General features: G+C 29.3%; 1 protein-coding gene across 1 annotated transcript; it reads right to left on the bottom strand.

Annotated features, from left to right (window-relative positions):
• Window positions 1–16,628: 16,628 nt before the first annotated feature.
• Window positions 16,629–17,900, bottom strand: HO173_000994 (uncharacterized protein; the record flags this gene model as incomplete). The annotated part of the gene is made up of 3 exons (XM_037302941.1): window positions 16,629–16,959; window positions 17,327–17,523; window positions 17,724–17,900. The coding sequence occupies 3 exons, from the start codon at window positions 17,898–17,900 to the stop codon at window positions 16,629–16,631; spliced, it is 705 nt and encodes a 234-aa protein (XP_037170448.1).
• Window positions 17,901–18,489: the final 589 nt, after the last annotated feature.

Here is an 18,489-nt window from a genome sequence, read left to right as displayed (position 1 = left end):
TTATAGCTAATTTATATATTCTTCTTCTAATTAATCTAGTTAAAGTAACTTATATTTATCGATAAAAATATAAATAAAAATCGCCTAATTTATTAAATATTCTTTAAGTATCTTTTTAATATACTATGCTTATTTAATAATTAAGATATAAGATTTTTAGTTATAGTAAATTTAAATATCGAGAATATAATTAACTAAGCCTACTTCGATAGCCTTAAATTCTTTATAAATTTAATACTTAATATAGTTTATAGTACTTTATAACTTAGCTTTAATAAGAATATCGTTTATATAAAATATTATAATAGCTATTCTCTTTAATAATACTCGAATAAAGATATAGCTATTAGCTATAGTAATTATAAATCTTATTTCTTAATAATATACTTATAAGAGCGTAGTTCACTAACGATTAGCTAGCGGGCATAGACTATAAAAGACGTAGTGTCGTTATAGAATTTAATAGTATATTTAATAGTAGAACTAATCTCTAAGAAACACCAAAACTCCGAGGTATACAAAGTAGACCTATGTCCGCCAAGCCCCTAAGCATATGAGATATATTATTAAAACTAAATTCTAAAAGGAACTCTAATATAAAATATACGATGTCGGAGTCTTAGCGTAAGTAGCGTTAAGGCCTATAACGTATTAAATTTAATAATTACCTCTCCTTTTAGACCTTAATTTTTAAGCGTCTAAGTAAAAATAGAACGCTTATTAAAAAACCTTTAAACTCTAGTAGGGAAATAAGAGAAAAGAGTTAATTCGTTAAGGTTATAATATCGTTTTAATAACGCGGTAAAATTAATTCTTACGCGTTATAAGCGCGTAACTAATATATTATATAATAATATTAATACTATCTTCGAGAATAACATCGCTATTATAATATTAATTAATAGTAATCTATAGTAAGTCGATACGCTTAATATTAGCGTTTTTATAGCGCTAGTTAATAGCCCCTATAGCGAATAATATTAGATTTAAAAATTTATAATAAAACCTCGAAAACTTAGTAGGTAAAGAAGGAAGAAGAGTTTCTCTATAAGTAACGTCGTTTTTATAACGTATTACGTTTATAGCGAAGCAACGTAATAATAACCTTTATTATAGGAATTCGAAGGGAGTAATTAATAGAGCGACGCGTCTGCGATAATGTTCTTAATTGTTAATTAATAATAATAGTAGAAATAATAACGATAGCTAGGCGATGCGATTCTATAGATAGTAGCGAAATATTATTACGTCGCTGTTATCTATATTACTAGATGCTACCCGCTAGTAATAGCGCTATAATAGAGAATATAAAAATTCCTTTCGAATTATTTATTTTTATTCTTCGCAACTTTTAATATCTCTCTTATAAGTACTTACTCTAACGCTATAACGTTAATATTAATACTAACGTAAATATAGTATATCTTATTATATTAATAGTCTACTTCTCATTATTATAAGTACCTTATTATTATTAATTACGTCGATACGTAGGCTAATAATTTTATAGTATCCTTTTTTAATAATAATAATAACTTTAATAGTAAGTATATAGTCGCCCTATAGGCGCGATTACTAATCCTTAACTATTTTTATTACTATCGCTTCGTATACGTAACTACTAATAAGTTCTAATATCTAATTTATTATATAGAACTTACTTTTATTAAGGCGACGATTTATATATTTAAGATAAGTCTTTCTTCTATGATAACTATAAGGCCGAAAGGCGCGGTATTAACCGCTATATTAAAATTCTTCTATATCTTTAGACGCAGATAAGGAAATTAATATAGCGCCATCGCCGCGCTAGATAATCTTGAAAGCTATCTCGCCGACGAGCTAAGCTTAGTAAGAAGATTATCTAATAGCGTAAGTTATAGAGATATACGATGGCGACGACTTCAGTCGCCCCTATTATAATTATAGATCTTTAAGGCCAGCTTATGACGGTATATAAGCGTATAGAGGAATTAAAGGGAATAAACGAGTTACTGAAGAAGAAGCTCGAGAGTCTTTATCGATATATGACGAACGTCGACGAGTATTAATATAAAGATTATACTTTAACTATCTCCTTATTAGAGAACTAAGTTAATAAACTTGACTCGAGATCTAATATTAAAATAGTGGAGAATATTTAAGTAGCGATCTTTTTTTAGTAGTAGCGCTGGCGTAAGGTCTCTAGATAGTTCTTTAATAGCTACTTTAAATAAAAATACGCCTATATTAATAGTATATACTTTAATATAATAAACCCCCTCTATAGTAGAATTTAGTAGATAATTAAATAATATAATTATTTTATTAATTTATATCTTAATAATAGTAATTATAGAGGAGTACGCGTATAGTATAAGTATTATCTAGAAATATATCTAACCTAGTCGATAGTTATATCTTATTTCATTATCTTTACTTACTTATTATTAATTTATATAATTAATTAAGCTCTTTAATAATAAGAGACTTATTATTTATTATTTAATACTTACGCTTACTATTCGCTTACTTATAGACTTAGATTAGCTTACTAGTATTAATAAATTCGTTATTTAATAATTATTAATTATACTCTTTACTCTAATTAATCTATTTAACTTTATACTAGATATCTTTCTTATACTTAATCTTATTAATAATTTCTTCGATCTCTTAAAGCTTATCGTTATTGATAAGATTAAGAGCTTATATAAAGGCTTTCGCTATATTATCGTAATCGCGAAGGTAATAAGACTTAAATAACGATATATAAAAGATATTATAGATTCTATATATCGGGGGTAGAAGTAGGCGGTACGCCTACGCCCCTACTTTATCTGTGATTCGAAATAATTCTACGAATTTATAAGATAACTTCTTACTTAGGCGTTTCTGCTTTAAATTCTTAATCGCTAATATTATTAAATCGTCTACTTTATAGCTTTAAGATTAATATATTTTATTATAATACTTAAACTAAGTCGTAACAGCGCTGCGAAGACGCTCTACTATCTTATCCCTTAATATTTATAACTTCTTTACCCTATTATTTATAGCGAGTACCTCCCCCTTAATAAAGTTATCCTCGATCTCTTAACGAATTTTAGAATAATATTTATATATTAGAAAGAATAATATCGTTTTGATAGAGGAATATTAATTATTTATATAAGCGAACTCTATTATTAATAGTTATTTCGCTTAAACGTTTTACTTATTATTAGCGAATACGCGTAAGAAATATTTTAATATTTAGTTTTACCGCTTAGTCTATTCGTTAATTTACGAGTAAAAGGCGATACTTAGATATCGCTTAATTTTAAAATAGAAGTAAATAATAGACTAGAAGCTACTAGTAAATATAGAGCCTCTATTACTAATAATATCGTTTAATATATTATAGCGATATACTATTTCGAAATAAAATACTTTTATTAGCTAAGCGATATCGATCGTAGTAGATATAGAAATATATCTTATTATTTTTATAAATCGATTTACTATAATTAGAATAGTATCGTAGATAATATTCTTATACTTACTCGCTAATAAGCCGATAATAAAGTTTATAGAAATTTCTTTTTATAGCTTAGTAATAATGGAAAGCGAGCTTAATTCGCTATATAGGCGATGCCGCGGAGCTTTAATTCGCTAATAAATATTATATATCTTAATATAATCAATAACTTACTTTAAGCTTTTATTTTAATAATATTTGCGGGTAAGTAACTTATACGTCTTTATAGCGTTAAAGTATCTTGATAATAGATTATTATAATATTTATTAATAAGCTCTTCTCTTAAGGCCTTATTTCTAGGGATATAAAGGCGATTATTATATCTTAATAGTTCTTTAAAGTCTAAGACCTATACTTAACTACGTACGCGACGCTTAACCGCGGGCTCATTAATATTAGTTTAAAAAGAGTTTACCCAATTATTATAGGCTTATAAATCTCGAATTAATATTTTTATTAGCCTTTAAAATACGTTATAAGTAATCTCTTATATAGTCTTAAACTTCCTTCTAGAAATAACTATCTAGACGCTAATAATATAAAATACAGGCGCTATAACCGCTATAAACTTCTTATTTCTTTATAACTACTCGCCGCTAGTTTAAAGTATGAGTTTATTCTATAGTATCGACAATAGTTTAGTATTTAACGACGAAGTTTTCTTATAATTAAGGCGTCGCGATAGCGAGTTAATAAGATTTAGTTTATCTATTTAATAAAAAATCTTAAAGTTATAAATAGCTAACTTTAGCGCCTAACGGGCTTATTTAAAATTTAGTTTCTTCTATTTTATAAAGTCTTTAAGATTATTATAGTCTATTAAAATCTTAATATAAAATATACTACCCTCTAGATAGTAACGCTATTACTTTATAGACGCTATAATAACGAGTAGCTCTTAATTATAGATCTTATAGTTTTACTTCGTAGAAATTATTTTCCTAGACTAGAATATTACTAATTATTAATAGTTATTCTTATTCGATTACGAAAGTATAGCTTTTATATCGAAGTTAAAAGCGTTAGTTTTAAGATATAACTTTAAATTTAAATCGTAGTAACGTAGAAATAGCGCGGTTATAAAAGTACTTTGAAGCTACTAAAACGCCTGCTCAGCGTCATCTATTCACTCTAACGATCTAGGTTTCTTATTATCCTTACTCCCTTTAAGTAAGTTAATAAGTAACGCTATTATACTAAAATAGTTATAGATAAATCACCGATAGAAATTAATAAAGCTTAAAAAGACTTATATATTCTAATAACTTTTTAATTTTAATTACTTCTTAATAATAGCGATATATTCTTAATTTATCGCGATACCTTCGATAAATACGATAAACTCTAGAAACTTAACCCGCTCGATATAGAATTAATACTTCTTTAGACTAGTGTATAGTTAAAACTAATATAGACGCTTAAGTACTTACTTAATATATCGCTAATACTTCGCTAGATTAATACTATAAATTAGAATATTATTTAAATATATTACACACGTTATATCTACTAGACCTATAAGGGCTCTATTAATATACGCTTAAAAAGTTATTAGTATATTAACGAGTTTAAAAGGTATAACTAAATATTCGAAGTGGCCGTAGCGACTGCGGAACGCTGTTTTTCACTTATTATCTTCTTTAATTCGAATTCGATAATAGATATCCTTAAGGTTTAGCTTCGTAAAGACTTTAACGCTATATAAGCGGTTTAGAGTCTTAGTAATTAGGGGTAGCGAATATCGATTTTTAATAGTTATCGCGTTTAGGTCTCGATAATCAATGTAAAGACGAAGCCTCTTATCCTTTTTAGGAATAAAAAGAATTAATATTCTAGCTAAGGAAGTTAAGTAATAAATTTAGTTTTTCTAAAGAGAATTCTTTAGATAGCGCCGTAGCTTCGTTAACTTCGTTTAAGATAGATTATATAAGAGATTATATAGCGGCTTCTTATCGCTCTCGATTTTAATAATATAGTTTCTCTACTTAAGCGTAGGTAAGATTTCTACTTTTTTATTAGAAAAAACGTTATTAAATTTTAGTAACTTCTAAGAGAGCTCTAGGCTACGCCCGTTTTCCGATTCGCTTTATATCACCGCGGCGCACACAATTACGAATACATTTAGCTTCTATTCGATAATTTAGATAAATTTAATTAATTCTTTAATTTATAATTTACCAGCGTTAACTTTAAACTATCATTACTCTATCGCTAGATTTAGTAGTACTTATAATTAACTTAGCTCGAGTATATCTAATATAATATTAAGGTCTTTTTAATTAACGGTATAGAAGAGTATATTATACTTTCTACTTTAATTTCAACTATTTACTAATTAGTAGTTTAGCTAATACGCGCTATAGTAATATATACTTTAATCGCTTAGCGCTTTCGATTGCGATAAGATGACGTCGTAAGGTTTTAAGTCCTATTGAACTACGAATTTTTGCGAAATTAAATTAATATGCGTTCTAGTATTAAGTAGAGTAACGAGTTACCTCTATTCACTCTAAAGCTTTATTTACCTCTTTGTAAAAATAGAAGAAATTATCTCTATTAATCGTTATTCTTATCTCGCTTCTAAGACGATTATAAGATCGAATCTTTTTTTGCTAACACTACGCCGACATAGATTATAAGCGATTTATCGAGGTCTAAATATTTAGATATCTAATAACCCTATTTTTTATAATAAAAATAACTATTCTTCTTATAGTTAGAGTTAAAGGATTCGGCTTTATACTTTACGCTATTATCTTAAATACGCGCTATATAAGCGCCGCCGTTTAAAGCTAATTTAGACTTCGAAATTCGATTCTTTAAAGACTTATCCTTAGCGAACCTTCTTAAAGATTTCGAATAAAAATCGCCGTTAAAGCGTATATATTCTAAAATCTTTTTCTGCATAATAGCCTAGATAAGAATTTCTTTCCGTTGTTTCGATATACTATTAATATTTAGAATCTTATTCTTAAGCTCTAATCTAAGCTTAGTTAAGAAGAAATTAATTTAATACTTCTTAGAAAATAGGGTTATATAGGCCTCTAGCTCCTTTAGATAGATTTTAAAAACAGATATCTTCTAATCAAAGCGTTATTTGACCTCCTTCCACTTTTCGTAGACGAGAAGATAACGGTTTACTAAATCCGCTACTAAATCAAGTAGAAACTGCTTAAAGAATTCGAAAGTTATATCCCCTAGGCCATAGGTTTAGTAGTATTCATATTATTAGATATTAGAGTTACCTTCTAAGAATTATATATAATAAATAATCCTTAATTAATTAATAGTAAAATACTTAGAACTTATAAGAAACTTAATTTCGACTTCGCGAAATTAGCGTAAATACTCTTCTTTACTAATACTCTTATAAAAACGTATTCTTTTAGAGCGAAGTATTTTCGCCTTAATTAATATATTTATTAGAGACACGATAATAATTGGCGTAGGTGAGCCCTCGCTGGTCGTAGATAATAAGTTAATATTACGAAGCTTACGATTACGAACCTTCAACGTAGTTAATTTATATTCTTATTTCAAGTAACGATTTTCGGCTCTAGTAATTATAAGACGTTATTTCACAATAAGATCTTTCACTAATAAAAAATTCTCGAACTTATTATCGGCGCTATAGCGGCTCTCGATATTACCTTTATTTTCTATTATATAATCTAGAGGTAAACCCGACATCGTAACGATAATAGGCCTTTTTCTTTAAAAGATAGAGAGATTAGAACTATAAGGGTGTAGTTTACTAATAATCAGCTAGCGGGCATAGACTACAAAAGACGTAGTATCGTTATAGAGTTTAATAGTATATTTAATAGTAGAACTAATCTCTAAAAAACACTAAAACTTCGAGGTATACGAAGTAAACCTATATCCGCTAAGCCCCTAAGTATACAAGGCACGTTATTAAAACTAGACCCTAAAAGGGACTCTGAAAGGGACCCTAACGTAGAATATGCGATGTCGGCGCCTTGGCGCAAGTAGCGCTAAGGCCTATAACGTATCAGGCCTAATAATACTTAAATTTCTCGTTTTAAATATAGGCTAATTATTTAAAATTATATAATTCTTTTTAAAGAAGTAATATCTTATTTTTAGTACTAGTTATTAATAGATAGTCTAATAATAAAATTATATAGATTTTCTTATAGAGGTCGCTATTAAAATAAATATTATTAATATTCATTTATTTTATTAGAAGATTTATTATTATTATATATAATAGAAATAAATATAAAGAGTTAAATCGTAAGATAAAAGTAAAGATCTTATAAAAGTCGATATTTTCTATTTACGTAAACTCTCTAATAATAAATCTAATCTTAAATTTATTAATAGTTTTATTACTATTATATTTAATCTTAAAAACTTATTTATAGATAACTAGACGTCTATTAATCGATAGAATAGCGAGTCTTTAAATCTCTTTAATAATTAAGATAATAATTTTCTTAATAATAGCTTACTTTTATTCGCGAGCGTTTAATTTATAAATAGCTTTTTAATAGATAAGAAATTTGATTATAATATTTATAAGCTTAGTCTTATTCTTTATATCGAAGTTATTATAAAACTTATAAAAATTATAATCTAATTTCTTAATATAAAACTATCGTATAGAAGTAGCGATTTAAGATATAAGACGTTATTTAATATAATTAGAAGGGTTAGAAATAGATATAGATATAATAAATTATTAAATATTAACCTTAAATATTATCTCTTAATTTATTATTTTCTTATTATTTAAGATATTAAAAGTTTCTCTAGCTTCGCGAAGATCTAGTAAAGATTTTGATTTACTTTAATATATATTTAAACTACTTAATCTTAAATCTCTATTATTATTTATATTCTTTAAGAAGTTAATAGAAACTTCTTTCTTTATTTAAGAATCTTATATATCTTTAATTTTTTCGATTTATAACGATAATATAATATTCGATATAGGTCTCTTATAGTCTTTTTCTTTATCGTCGTTATTAGATATAATCTTAATATTACTTTAAATAAAGATATTATTAAAATCGTTATCGTTCTAGCGAGTAAAGGTAATATCTACTTATATAGAGTTATAGACTATTAAGAACGAAGTTAGAGTTATTAATTAGACTCCCTTATAATTCTTATAAAAATAAATATTTATAGACTATTCAAATTAATTATTTTAAGAGTTATAAACTCGATATTAAGTAGATAAATAATAACAAGTAGAGGCCCATAAATTAAATTTATAAAGTTAAATTTTTCTAAGTTAAATCGAACTCTAATCGCTTGCTATACGTTTTTAATCTATATATAAATATATATATATAGAGAGAGGCGCGCTAAGGCCTAATTAGGAAGGTGTATCGAGTATAGAGAATTAATTCGTAATAATTACCTATAAAAAATAGAGAAAGGTTATATTCTTATAGTAAGAAGTATCGAAATATCGGAAAGAAATAGAGATAACATGTTAATTAGTGGTGTGAATCCCACATTATCTTCTATCGTAATAAAATCTTTCGAATAATGAAATAGCTATAGATATCGAACGATTTTAATTCGTTTAAATATATATCGTTTCGGAGTAATAATTTGATATAGAACCGTGGAGAGTATATAACATGAGATCTTGAAGAGCTAAGCCGTGTTCTTGACGATAATAGCCTTATTACCGCTTAATTTCTCCGTAATATTCTTCGCATTTATCTATTATAGTTCCTCCTCTTACTTTTTAATATAGTAGAAATAATAGATTAAGTTATAGTAATATTCTTCGCTTACTAAGTAATAATTTGATATAGAATTATAGAGAGTATATAATGTGGGATTTTGGAGAGCTAAGCCGTGTTCTTATGCTGAGAGCCTTATTGCCGCTTAATTTCTCCATAGTATTCTCCATAGTATTCTCCGCAGTGTTCTCCGCATTTATTTATTATAGTTTCTTCTCTTACTCCTTAATATAGTAGAGATAATAGACTAAGTTATAGTAATATTCTTCGCTTACTAAGTAATAATTTAATATAGAACCGTGAAGAGTATATAACGTGGGATCTTAAAGAGCTGAGTCGTGTTTTTGACGATGGTGGCCTTATTACCGCTTGATTTCTCCGTAGTATTCTCCGCAGTGTTCTCCGCATTTGCTTATTATAGTTCCTTCTCTTACTTCTTCTCTTATAGAGTATTAGATTAAGTAATTAGCTAAGTAACTAACTGAGTAGATAATTAATAACGTGGGATCTTAAAGAGCTAAGCCGTGTTCTTAACGATGATAGCCTTATTACCGCTTAATTTCTTCGTAGTATTCTCCGTAGTATTCTCCGCATTTATCTATTATAGTTTCTTCTCTTACTTTTTCTCTTATAGAGTATTAAACTAAATAACTAGCTAAGTAATTAATTAAGTAAATAATTAAGTAATTAATTAACGATTTAATTAAGTAGATTATTAAGCTAATAGAGTAGATAGTATTAATTAAGTAATTAAGAAATATAATTAAAATAGAGTAATAAAGAACGAATTAAGGAGGAAGACGCGTCTTAAAAGATAGTATCGCTGGGTTAAAAGATATTATCGCTAGCTTAAGAGGAGTATATAGAGGAGAACGATAGCTATAAATCCGTTCGGGCTCTTTTTAAGGATTTTCTAACGCGTTTATAAGTAGTAATAGATAGCTATTAGACTCGCTTACGGCCTCGATTATTAATAATAGCGAATTCGTCGAGAGGTAGTCTAGGGGCGTTAGTAAGGGGTTTAAAAGACGAAAGAGATACGTACCTTAGATATTTAGTAATATTTAAGCGAGGGGTATCGAGAGTAAATTTATTCATAATTGGTGGATTAGTAGAATTATAGAAGAAGAATAATTATATAAATAGATAAAAGGATTATTATTCGATCTCGAACGCGTTTAATATAACTATCATAACTATTATATTTGAATATTAATTTAATTTATTAATAGTAGACTAAACTTTATTATTTTTATAGCGTTAGAAAGCGTATATTAAGCTCTATAATTTAGAAAATTATAAAGAAATAGTATTCGTAGAGAGCTAGTTATTTCAGAGGATAAGATATCTACACATAGATTTTTATAGATTTTTGATAATTACGAACGCTAATTTATTTACCCGCGGTATCTAATTAAAAAGCGTAGATCTAACGAATTAATAATTAACTATATATATAAATTCAAGGTTTTCTAGTTTAACCCTACCTTATTCTTTTATATATATTAATTAATATATATACTCTAATAAGCTATAATATATAGCTTACTTTCTTATTTCTCTTTTAATAGATAAATTAAGTATAGATAATCGAAGACTTTTTCGTAATTTAGATTTAATTTCTTATTAAATTATAATTTATATAATAACTTACTCCCTCTATTATTATATAATAATCTATTTTTTAAATAGTTTATATAGATTACGACCTCTAATTAGAAGCTTATAAATAGATTTAACTAATTAAATATAAATCTTATAAATCTAATTAATATTCTATTAAATCGTTTTATAATATTATTTTAATATAAAATATAGATAATTGTAAATTCTATAGTAATACCTCGTTTTTTAAGTATATCCTTAACTAACTTATATTTTAATATATTATTAATTCTAATTAATACTACTTCTCTTATCTTAATTATTTTATTAATTATAATTATATTTCTAAGAATAAAGATATAAATCTATTTTTTTAATATAATAGACTCGAGGTTTAATTAATTAATAGCCTTATCGATAAGAGATATAAATTATTTACTATTCTTTATAATATTAGCTATAAAATATAATTTCTAGAAGTTAATATATATTTAAGCTTTTAATACTATTTTCTTTAGTCTAAGATTCTTATTAATTTATTAAATTATTTTCGTAGAGTTATATATATTATATTAAAATTCTTTTAATAATTTTATTTTCTCTATATCTCTTATATAGAGATATAGATTCTTTAGACGATATATATTAATATAGTCTAATTATTAATATATTAATTAAAAATAATCGATTTATTCTTATTTTATAACTATAGATATACTTTTAATAAAATATTTCGATTTTCTAAAAGTAAATACTCTATTAGATATCGATTTAATTAATTAATATAAGCTATTTCTTATATAATCTCTTACTATCGTCTCGTTTATAAATATATTAATAATTCTAATATATAGATTTTTAAATTATATCTTAAAATTCTTTCGATCTAGTACTATAATAGATAGTAGATTATTATTTATTCTCGAAATATATAGAGTATCTATTATAGTCTATATATAGTTACTTATATAAATTCGAATAGTTTCTCTTATCTATTACTATTAACTCGCCTTAATTATCGAATTTTACTTCTTTCGAATAAGACTATAAGTCGATAAATAGTTTCTTATTTAATATTATATAGCGAGTCGCTTCGAAGTCTATTAATTAGCTACTATCTTCTAAAAAATCTACTATTATAAAGAAGTTCTTTATTAATAATATATTATTTATAAGCTTTAGCTTTTCTCTAGCTATCTATAAGCCTTTCTTTTAATTATATATATCACTTATATCGCTAATATTATTATCGCTATTTAATTTATTCGCTATTACTATAGTATAGTTTAAGTATTCTCGCTTATTATCTTTAAATATCTTTAAATTCTTTAATTAATTCTTTAATTTACGATTTCGCTTATTTAAATCCTTCGCCCTATAATTCTTATTCTTTTTATTCTTCTTATTTAAATACTCTCTCTTATAATATTTAATTTTCTTATAGTTATAATATTCTATCTTACTTATATCTTTAAAAGATCTTTAATCTAATTAGCTCTTTTATTTATTATATATAAATAAGCCTTTATTCTTAGTCTATCTATCTTACTCTATAATTTATAGATATTTTATAGCTATTTCGATAGTAAGATTATTATTAATCTCTAAATTATATTTAATTATATTAAACTTACTTCTCTAATAAGCGTTTATAATTATCGTCGCTATAATAAGATTATATAGTATATAAACTAGATTTAAATTCGTAACTTTATTCTATAGATTTCGTAAATCTATTATTATTTAATCGATTATCTAATTTACTAACTTAATATATTTAAGAAACTTCTATAATATAATTAGAAGACGTTCTTTATTACTTATTTTATAAATTCGATAAAGCTTATCTTATATAAACTTAAAAGTAATAAGATAGACGATATAACTAGACTCTTCTAATTTTAGTTAACGTTATCTCTAATTAGTATAGTAATTTATTTATTTAAAATAATCTATTATTTAACTAGCTTTTTATCGAATTATATAAATATTAATAATTTCTTTAATATTATTTTAAAGATATCTTATCTCTCGAGAAATTATTAATAATCTTAGATTTATAAATAATAATTTAAATTCTTTAGAACTTTTATTTTAATATATAATTTACTAATAAGTTTCTTATTTAATTTCTTTAATAAATTAATTATTAATAAATTATCTAAATTAGATAGAAGGTCTTCTTCCTTCTCTTTCTTTTCTTTTAAATAAAAAAAGCCTTTAATTAATAACGCTATCTATTTAATAAATAAATAATCTTATTCTCTAATCTATTATAGCTTTACTCTTAAGTATTCTTCGATAAGATTTTTAAGATAACTATATTCTCTAATATTTAGAGAGATTATAGCGATAATAGATAGATATAATAAAAGATTAAAATCTCGATTAATAGTTAATTAAGTTTATAATCTATTAATAATATAATAGACTATATCTAATATAATTAGGACTAGGGCTATATATAAACATCTGCAAATCTAAAAAGTTCCTGCTAGATTTCAAATTGCTGATCTTGCGAATAGGGCTGAAATTAAGAATTCCGCCGGTTCAGCAACTATCTCAAAAATCAGCCAAAATTCCGCCGGTTCAATAACTATCCTAATCTTTTCCGCCAGTTCTACCAGTTTAGCAGCAATACGCATAAAAAAAAAAAATTCTAATAATCGACGTTGCGACGGCAAGGTTCTACGGCGACGAGTATCAACGCCAACTTAAATTTGGCTACGGAATTGGACGATTCAATGAAATTAGTCACGTAGGTGATGCTTTAATATAGCGCATAATAATGCGCATATACAATGATGCGCATATTGATGATAATATATATTGATGCCATATGTATATAGAATAATACTTAGAGTATATTAGAGTGCATTACGCAAAATTTTTGAAGTTACTGAAAATTTTAAAAGTTGCTAAACTGATAGAACTGGCGGAAAGGATTAAACATAGGCAAAGTCTACTTAATAGACTAAATCGTGCTTATGATGCGGACCCGCGGAAATTATACGAAAATTCACTTTTTAGATTTGCAGATAAATACTATATAAATAAATCGCATATATAGATAGATAGAATATAAGGAAAGAACTTTATATAGTAGATATAGGTCTAATATAAATATAAAAAGTCGCTTATCAAATTACTAGAGATTCGTCCCTTCGAGTTATTCGATTTCGGCTTACTCGTTTCCACCCCCATTTACACGTTACCCTCATTTACACGCTCTTAAAATCGATAAATCCGACGTAATACTAAAATGCCTACCTTTTATTAAATTTATATGGCAAACTAGCATAATAATAATAGTCTTTTATTTCTATTTAGACTTAAGATCGGAGAATCCAAATTACCGTTTTTTGGGCCTTATCGGCCTATTATATCTTGAAAAAACCGTCACTACCTCTTCTTCTACCTCTTCTATCTCTTCTTCTACTACCTCCTCTTCTACTATCTTCTTACCTCTTTCATCGCTTTTATCTTTTCCACCTCTTTCACCTCTTTTATCGCTTCTATCTCTTCTATCGCTTCTATCTTTTTTATCTTACTACGATAAAGCCTCTAATAAAGCCTCCGATGAAGCCGATAAAGCCCGCCACTATAGCGGAGTAGCTCCTCGTCTATCTCGCTATTATTACTATAATAGAGCGAGATTTAATAATATTAATAGATCTAATATAAGAGATATAGTAGCCTTTTTCTTAATAGAACTTCTATCTCTCTTCATATTTTAAAAAATAGCTGATTTAAGATAATATCTACTATGTTAAACCTATAGATGGCGACTATAGTACCGTAGTATAGCTATTATAATAGACTATAATAATAGATTATTTAAACGAGTAATAGTAATAGCTATAATATCTATATCGAATTTATCGAATTCAAGAGCGTGTAAATAGAAGTAACGTATAAATAAGAGTGGAAACGAGTATAACTTATAGTAAATCGAATTACTTCGAAGATTATATCTTAGTCTTCTAGGCGTATTAGTTTTATATATACGCTAAGTAAACTAATTACTCTAGTATATTATAGCTATAACTATATAGCTATTCTTTATAACTATATAATCTATAACTACTATTATTTATAGTTATATTACTTATAATTATATTTATCTATAACTATATAACTATAGCCCTTAGTTATATTATAACTAATGGTTATAAGTCGTAGCTAATAATCATAAGCCGTCAAAACCAACACTATGTCGCACTCTTTTTAGTTTAGATATAAGATTAATTAATCTCTTCTATGGAAATCTATAGCTAAGTATATCGCGCCAAGTATTTCCTTAACAGTAAAGAGCATATAAGCCCCACAAGGCAAGGGCAGGCAAGCTCAAGATATGTGCCCATAACAGATACCACGTTGTGCTGGAAATAAAGGAATCTAGAGAGAAGGCGTAACCTCACTAGCAAGTGTTCCTATCCCATAGTCGGTGATACCTCTGAAACGGGGCGTTGAAGCTAAAGTAGCAAGATTACGAGGATCTTATGTTGTCAGCTTCAAACACTGTCTCATATTCCGTTCTAGCGAAGAGGCTCATAAAACGTTCTTATAGTATGGGCTGGCCCCTGACAAAAGTTCGATTAAAGTAATAGATTCAGGACTATAGTTACTGATTACTGGAAGTATCTGACTACCTCCCCACCCAGTCCCCCTCCTCCTTTCCTTCTCCTGCCAAGAACGCCAAGAATTCTCCTGCACTGGCTTTCCACGCGGCTCCAAAAATGGCACTCTGTTTTTGAGTCCTTCCTTGTTCACGATGTTTAGCTTCCGAATCTCTTCTGGCTCCCGATGGAAATCTCGACCATCTTCTTCACCCTTGCCTCAAACAATATGGCAACCCCAAACCCTCCCTTCACCATCCAAGCCTTCACTGCCGTCGATTCGTTAGACTCAAGGTCTACATTCTAAAAAAGAGAAACCCTGATGGCTACATTTCGATCAAGTAACTTAGACCGTACGATGTATAGAACAAAGTGCCGGCAAAAACCTCAGAGCATATGTTGTAAGATCTGTTTATCCCTACGGAGTAGTATTGAGTGCTTTAAAGGCCTTGAAGTAACGAAGCTTGGGACCTTGATTGAGGCGGCCGACGTACGGCTCTGTACTTCAAAATTGATTCAAGTCCCATCCTTTGGGTTGCATATCATTTTGTTGTGACCTATCATTACGAGAGGATCTCGAGGACCGCGATGACCTGGCCGCATACGTATATCGTAGTTGTGAATCTTTGCGGCGTGACGGAGGAAGCTCTTTGGGCTCTTCAAAGGGTCTATCTCTCGACAAGCAGGTTAATCACACTTCCACGTAGGAGTCATCTCAGCCGCATGCTTATCTTCAACATGACGTCTTAACGAATCGATGCGATACAAGAGAGTAGAATCAGGTGCAGATGCTTCCATTAAAAATTCCATATTTGATTATACAGCAGCCCATTGGCTTTTCACATTCAACGACAACGGTATCAATGAAGCGGCTTGTCTACTCTCGAGGGCCGGTGCTGATTACAAGGCAGCTAACGAAAGCTCTCAATGCTTTCCAGCTTCCGTTGGGATGGCCATATTGTCCTTAGCTTCAAAATGCCCAGCCACTGTTACAGGACGACAGAAGAGTTAGCCGGCAACAGAAGCCGGTTGTATCATTGAAGCATCGGCCTTACCGAAAAGTTTCAGACTTCGAATGCGAAACGAAAAAGCCAAGGATGCACCCTTGAAGTTGAAACTTTTGGATGGATACTGCTCTTGCTGCAGAGAAGACAAAGGCAGTGATGGCAATTCTGAAATTACTCTGCAAAATCACTCCGATTTTTTTCGTCTCCGGTCTCCAATCCCGATTGCGTCGTCGAGTCGAACGCCTCTTCCGAGTCTTCTTCTTGGCCAAATTTCTTCATGACATATGCGAAGTACTCGAAAACGCCTCTTTCCCGATCAGGAAGTGTTTCAACACTCAGGTCCCAACCCTCTCGAGCAAGCAGTGACTTCATGAAATGTGGTTGTCGAGAACTGATGTACAGGAAAGTCCCTCCTGGCACCAATACGCGCACTACTTCTCGGAGATATCGGTCAATGTTTTCCCGGACATCGTCCGGTGGATCCCACACGGAACCATGGAACCTATAGGGTTGATGACGATCAGCATCAGCCAATCAATGGTCGGGGCTTGAGCCCCTAGCAGAATAGGAAGGTCGTTTGGGCTATGACCGCCGGCATGCACAGAATGTCGTCAAACGAAAGCCGACTTGGGGCTTGAGTCTTTCAAAAACACCCAAACCTGAGCTTCGAAGCTTAAATCAGCGGCTCCTTTGGGGATTAAACCTCTCAAATACAGAGACCTGAGTCGGAAACCTCAGATCGATATATGTTTTATAACCTGACCTTGCTCAACTTGACAGCGAAATTGACGGCTAATTGGGTGCCTAAGACTTCAGATTTACGAAGCGCAGGACTCAAACCCCGAAGATCGTTCTGGAATAACACTCACATAGAATCCATTGTGGCTTTGTCTATGGCGTAATCAAAGGAGTTGTCCAACAAGCCGTCCATTTGCCGTACATCCATGACTTTCCATACGGTATTAAGGTCTTTATATTTGGCATCCATGGCTGTTATCACTACGTCCGAGAAGTCAGTGTTCGTCTGGTGGGTAAATCCAAGCCTGTGCAGGTCCGAGGTCAGGGTCTATTGCTTGCCTTAGCTTCGATTTCTGATTTGCAGGCTAAGTGGGCAGGAAAAGTGGCAGCGGTATAAATCCTCAAAATGCCGACGAAGACAATTTCAACGAGGAATCAGTGGCACTGTTCAGTGCCCTCTCCGCAACAGATGATCACAGATGTCACGTTATTAAGGGTTGATACCCAAATCAGACATGGAAGACGTACACTGTTGCCGCATCCCAGGTGGAGGACTTTCGCATATGGTCGTGACAAATGGTCCTTGAACCATGCTCCCAGCTGTTCCCAATCACGGAACCAGTCGTACGCCTCCTCCACTCCGATCTCCTCATATCTATAATTCCAGTAGTCGGCAGAGGCAAGTTCGGCGTTGTCTATAGGCATTTTAGCTATACCCCAAATTGCCGTCTGTGCAAGCGGTGCGTTGTATCAAAAATTAATAATATGTGGGTTGACGTATGGTTCATTAAGCTAAAATATATTAGGGCTAAAAGTTGCATAGGTAAGGTAGGTACCCACGCGGGTAGCAAAAAAGCCCGTACACCCTAGCCCGCAAACGGCTAGGAGAAGCGAGGCCCTTCTGTTGGTTTTGACGGCTTATAGCCATTAGCCACGGCTTATGGCCATTAGCTATAATGTGGCTAGGGGCTACAGCCATATAGCTATAGGGAAACATAGCCATAGATAATATAGCCATAAATAACAGTAGCTATAGGTGATATAGTTATTAACAACAGTAGTTATAGATAATATAGCTATAGGTAATAGCTATATAGCTATAGCTATAGTATATTAAAGTAATTAGTTTACTTAGCGCATATATAAAATTAATATATCTGAAAGACTAAGATATAATCTTCGAAGTAATTCGATTTATTATAGATTATAAGTCGAAATTAAATAACTCGAAAAGACGAATCTTTAGTAATTTAATAAGCGACTTTTTATATTTATATTAGGCCTATATCTACTA

Source organism: Letharia columbiana, assembly GCF_014066305.1.
Source record: "Letharia columbiana isolate WasteWater2 chromosome Unknown Sc0000001_s0, whole genome shotgun sequence".
NCBI classification, from domain to species: domain Eukaryota; kingdom Fungi; phylum Ascomycota; class Lecanoromycetes; order Lecanorales; family Parmeliaceae; genus Letharia; species Letharia columbiana.
Note: the sequence above shows the minus strand (reverse complement) of the source record. Positions and strands in the feature narration are given on the sequence as shown.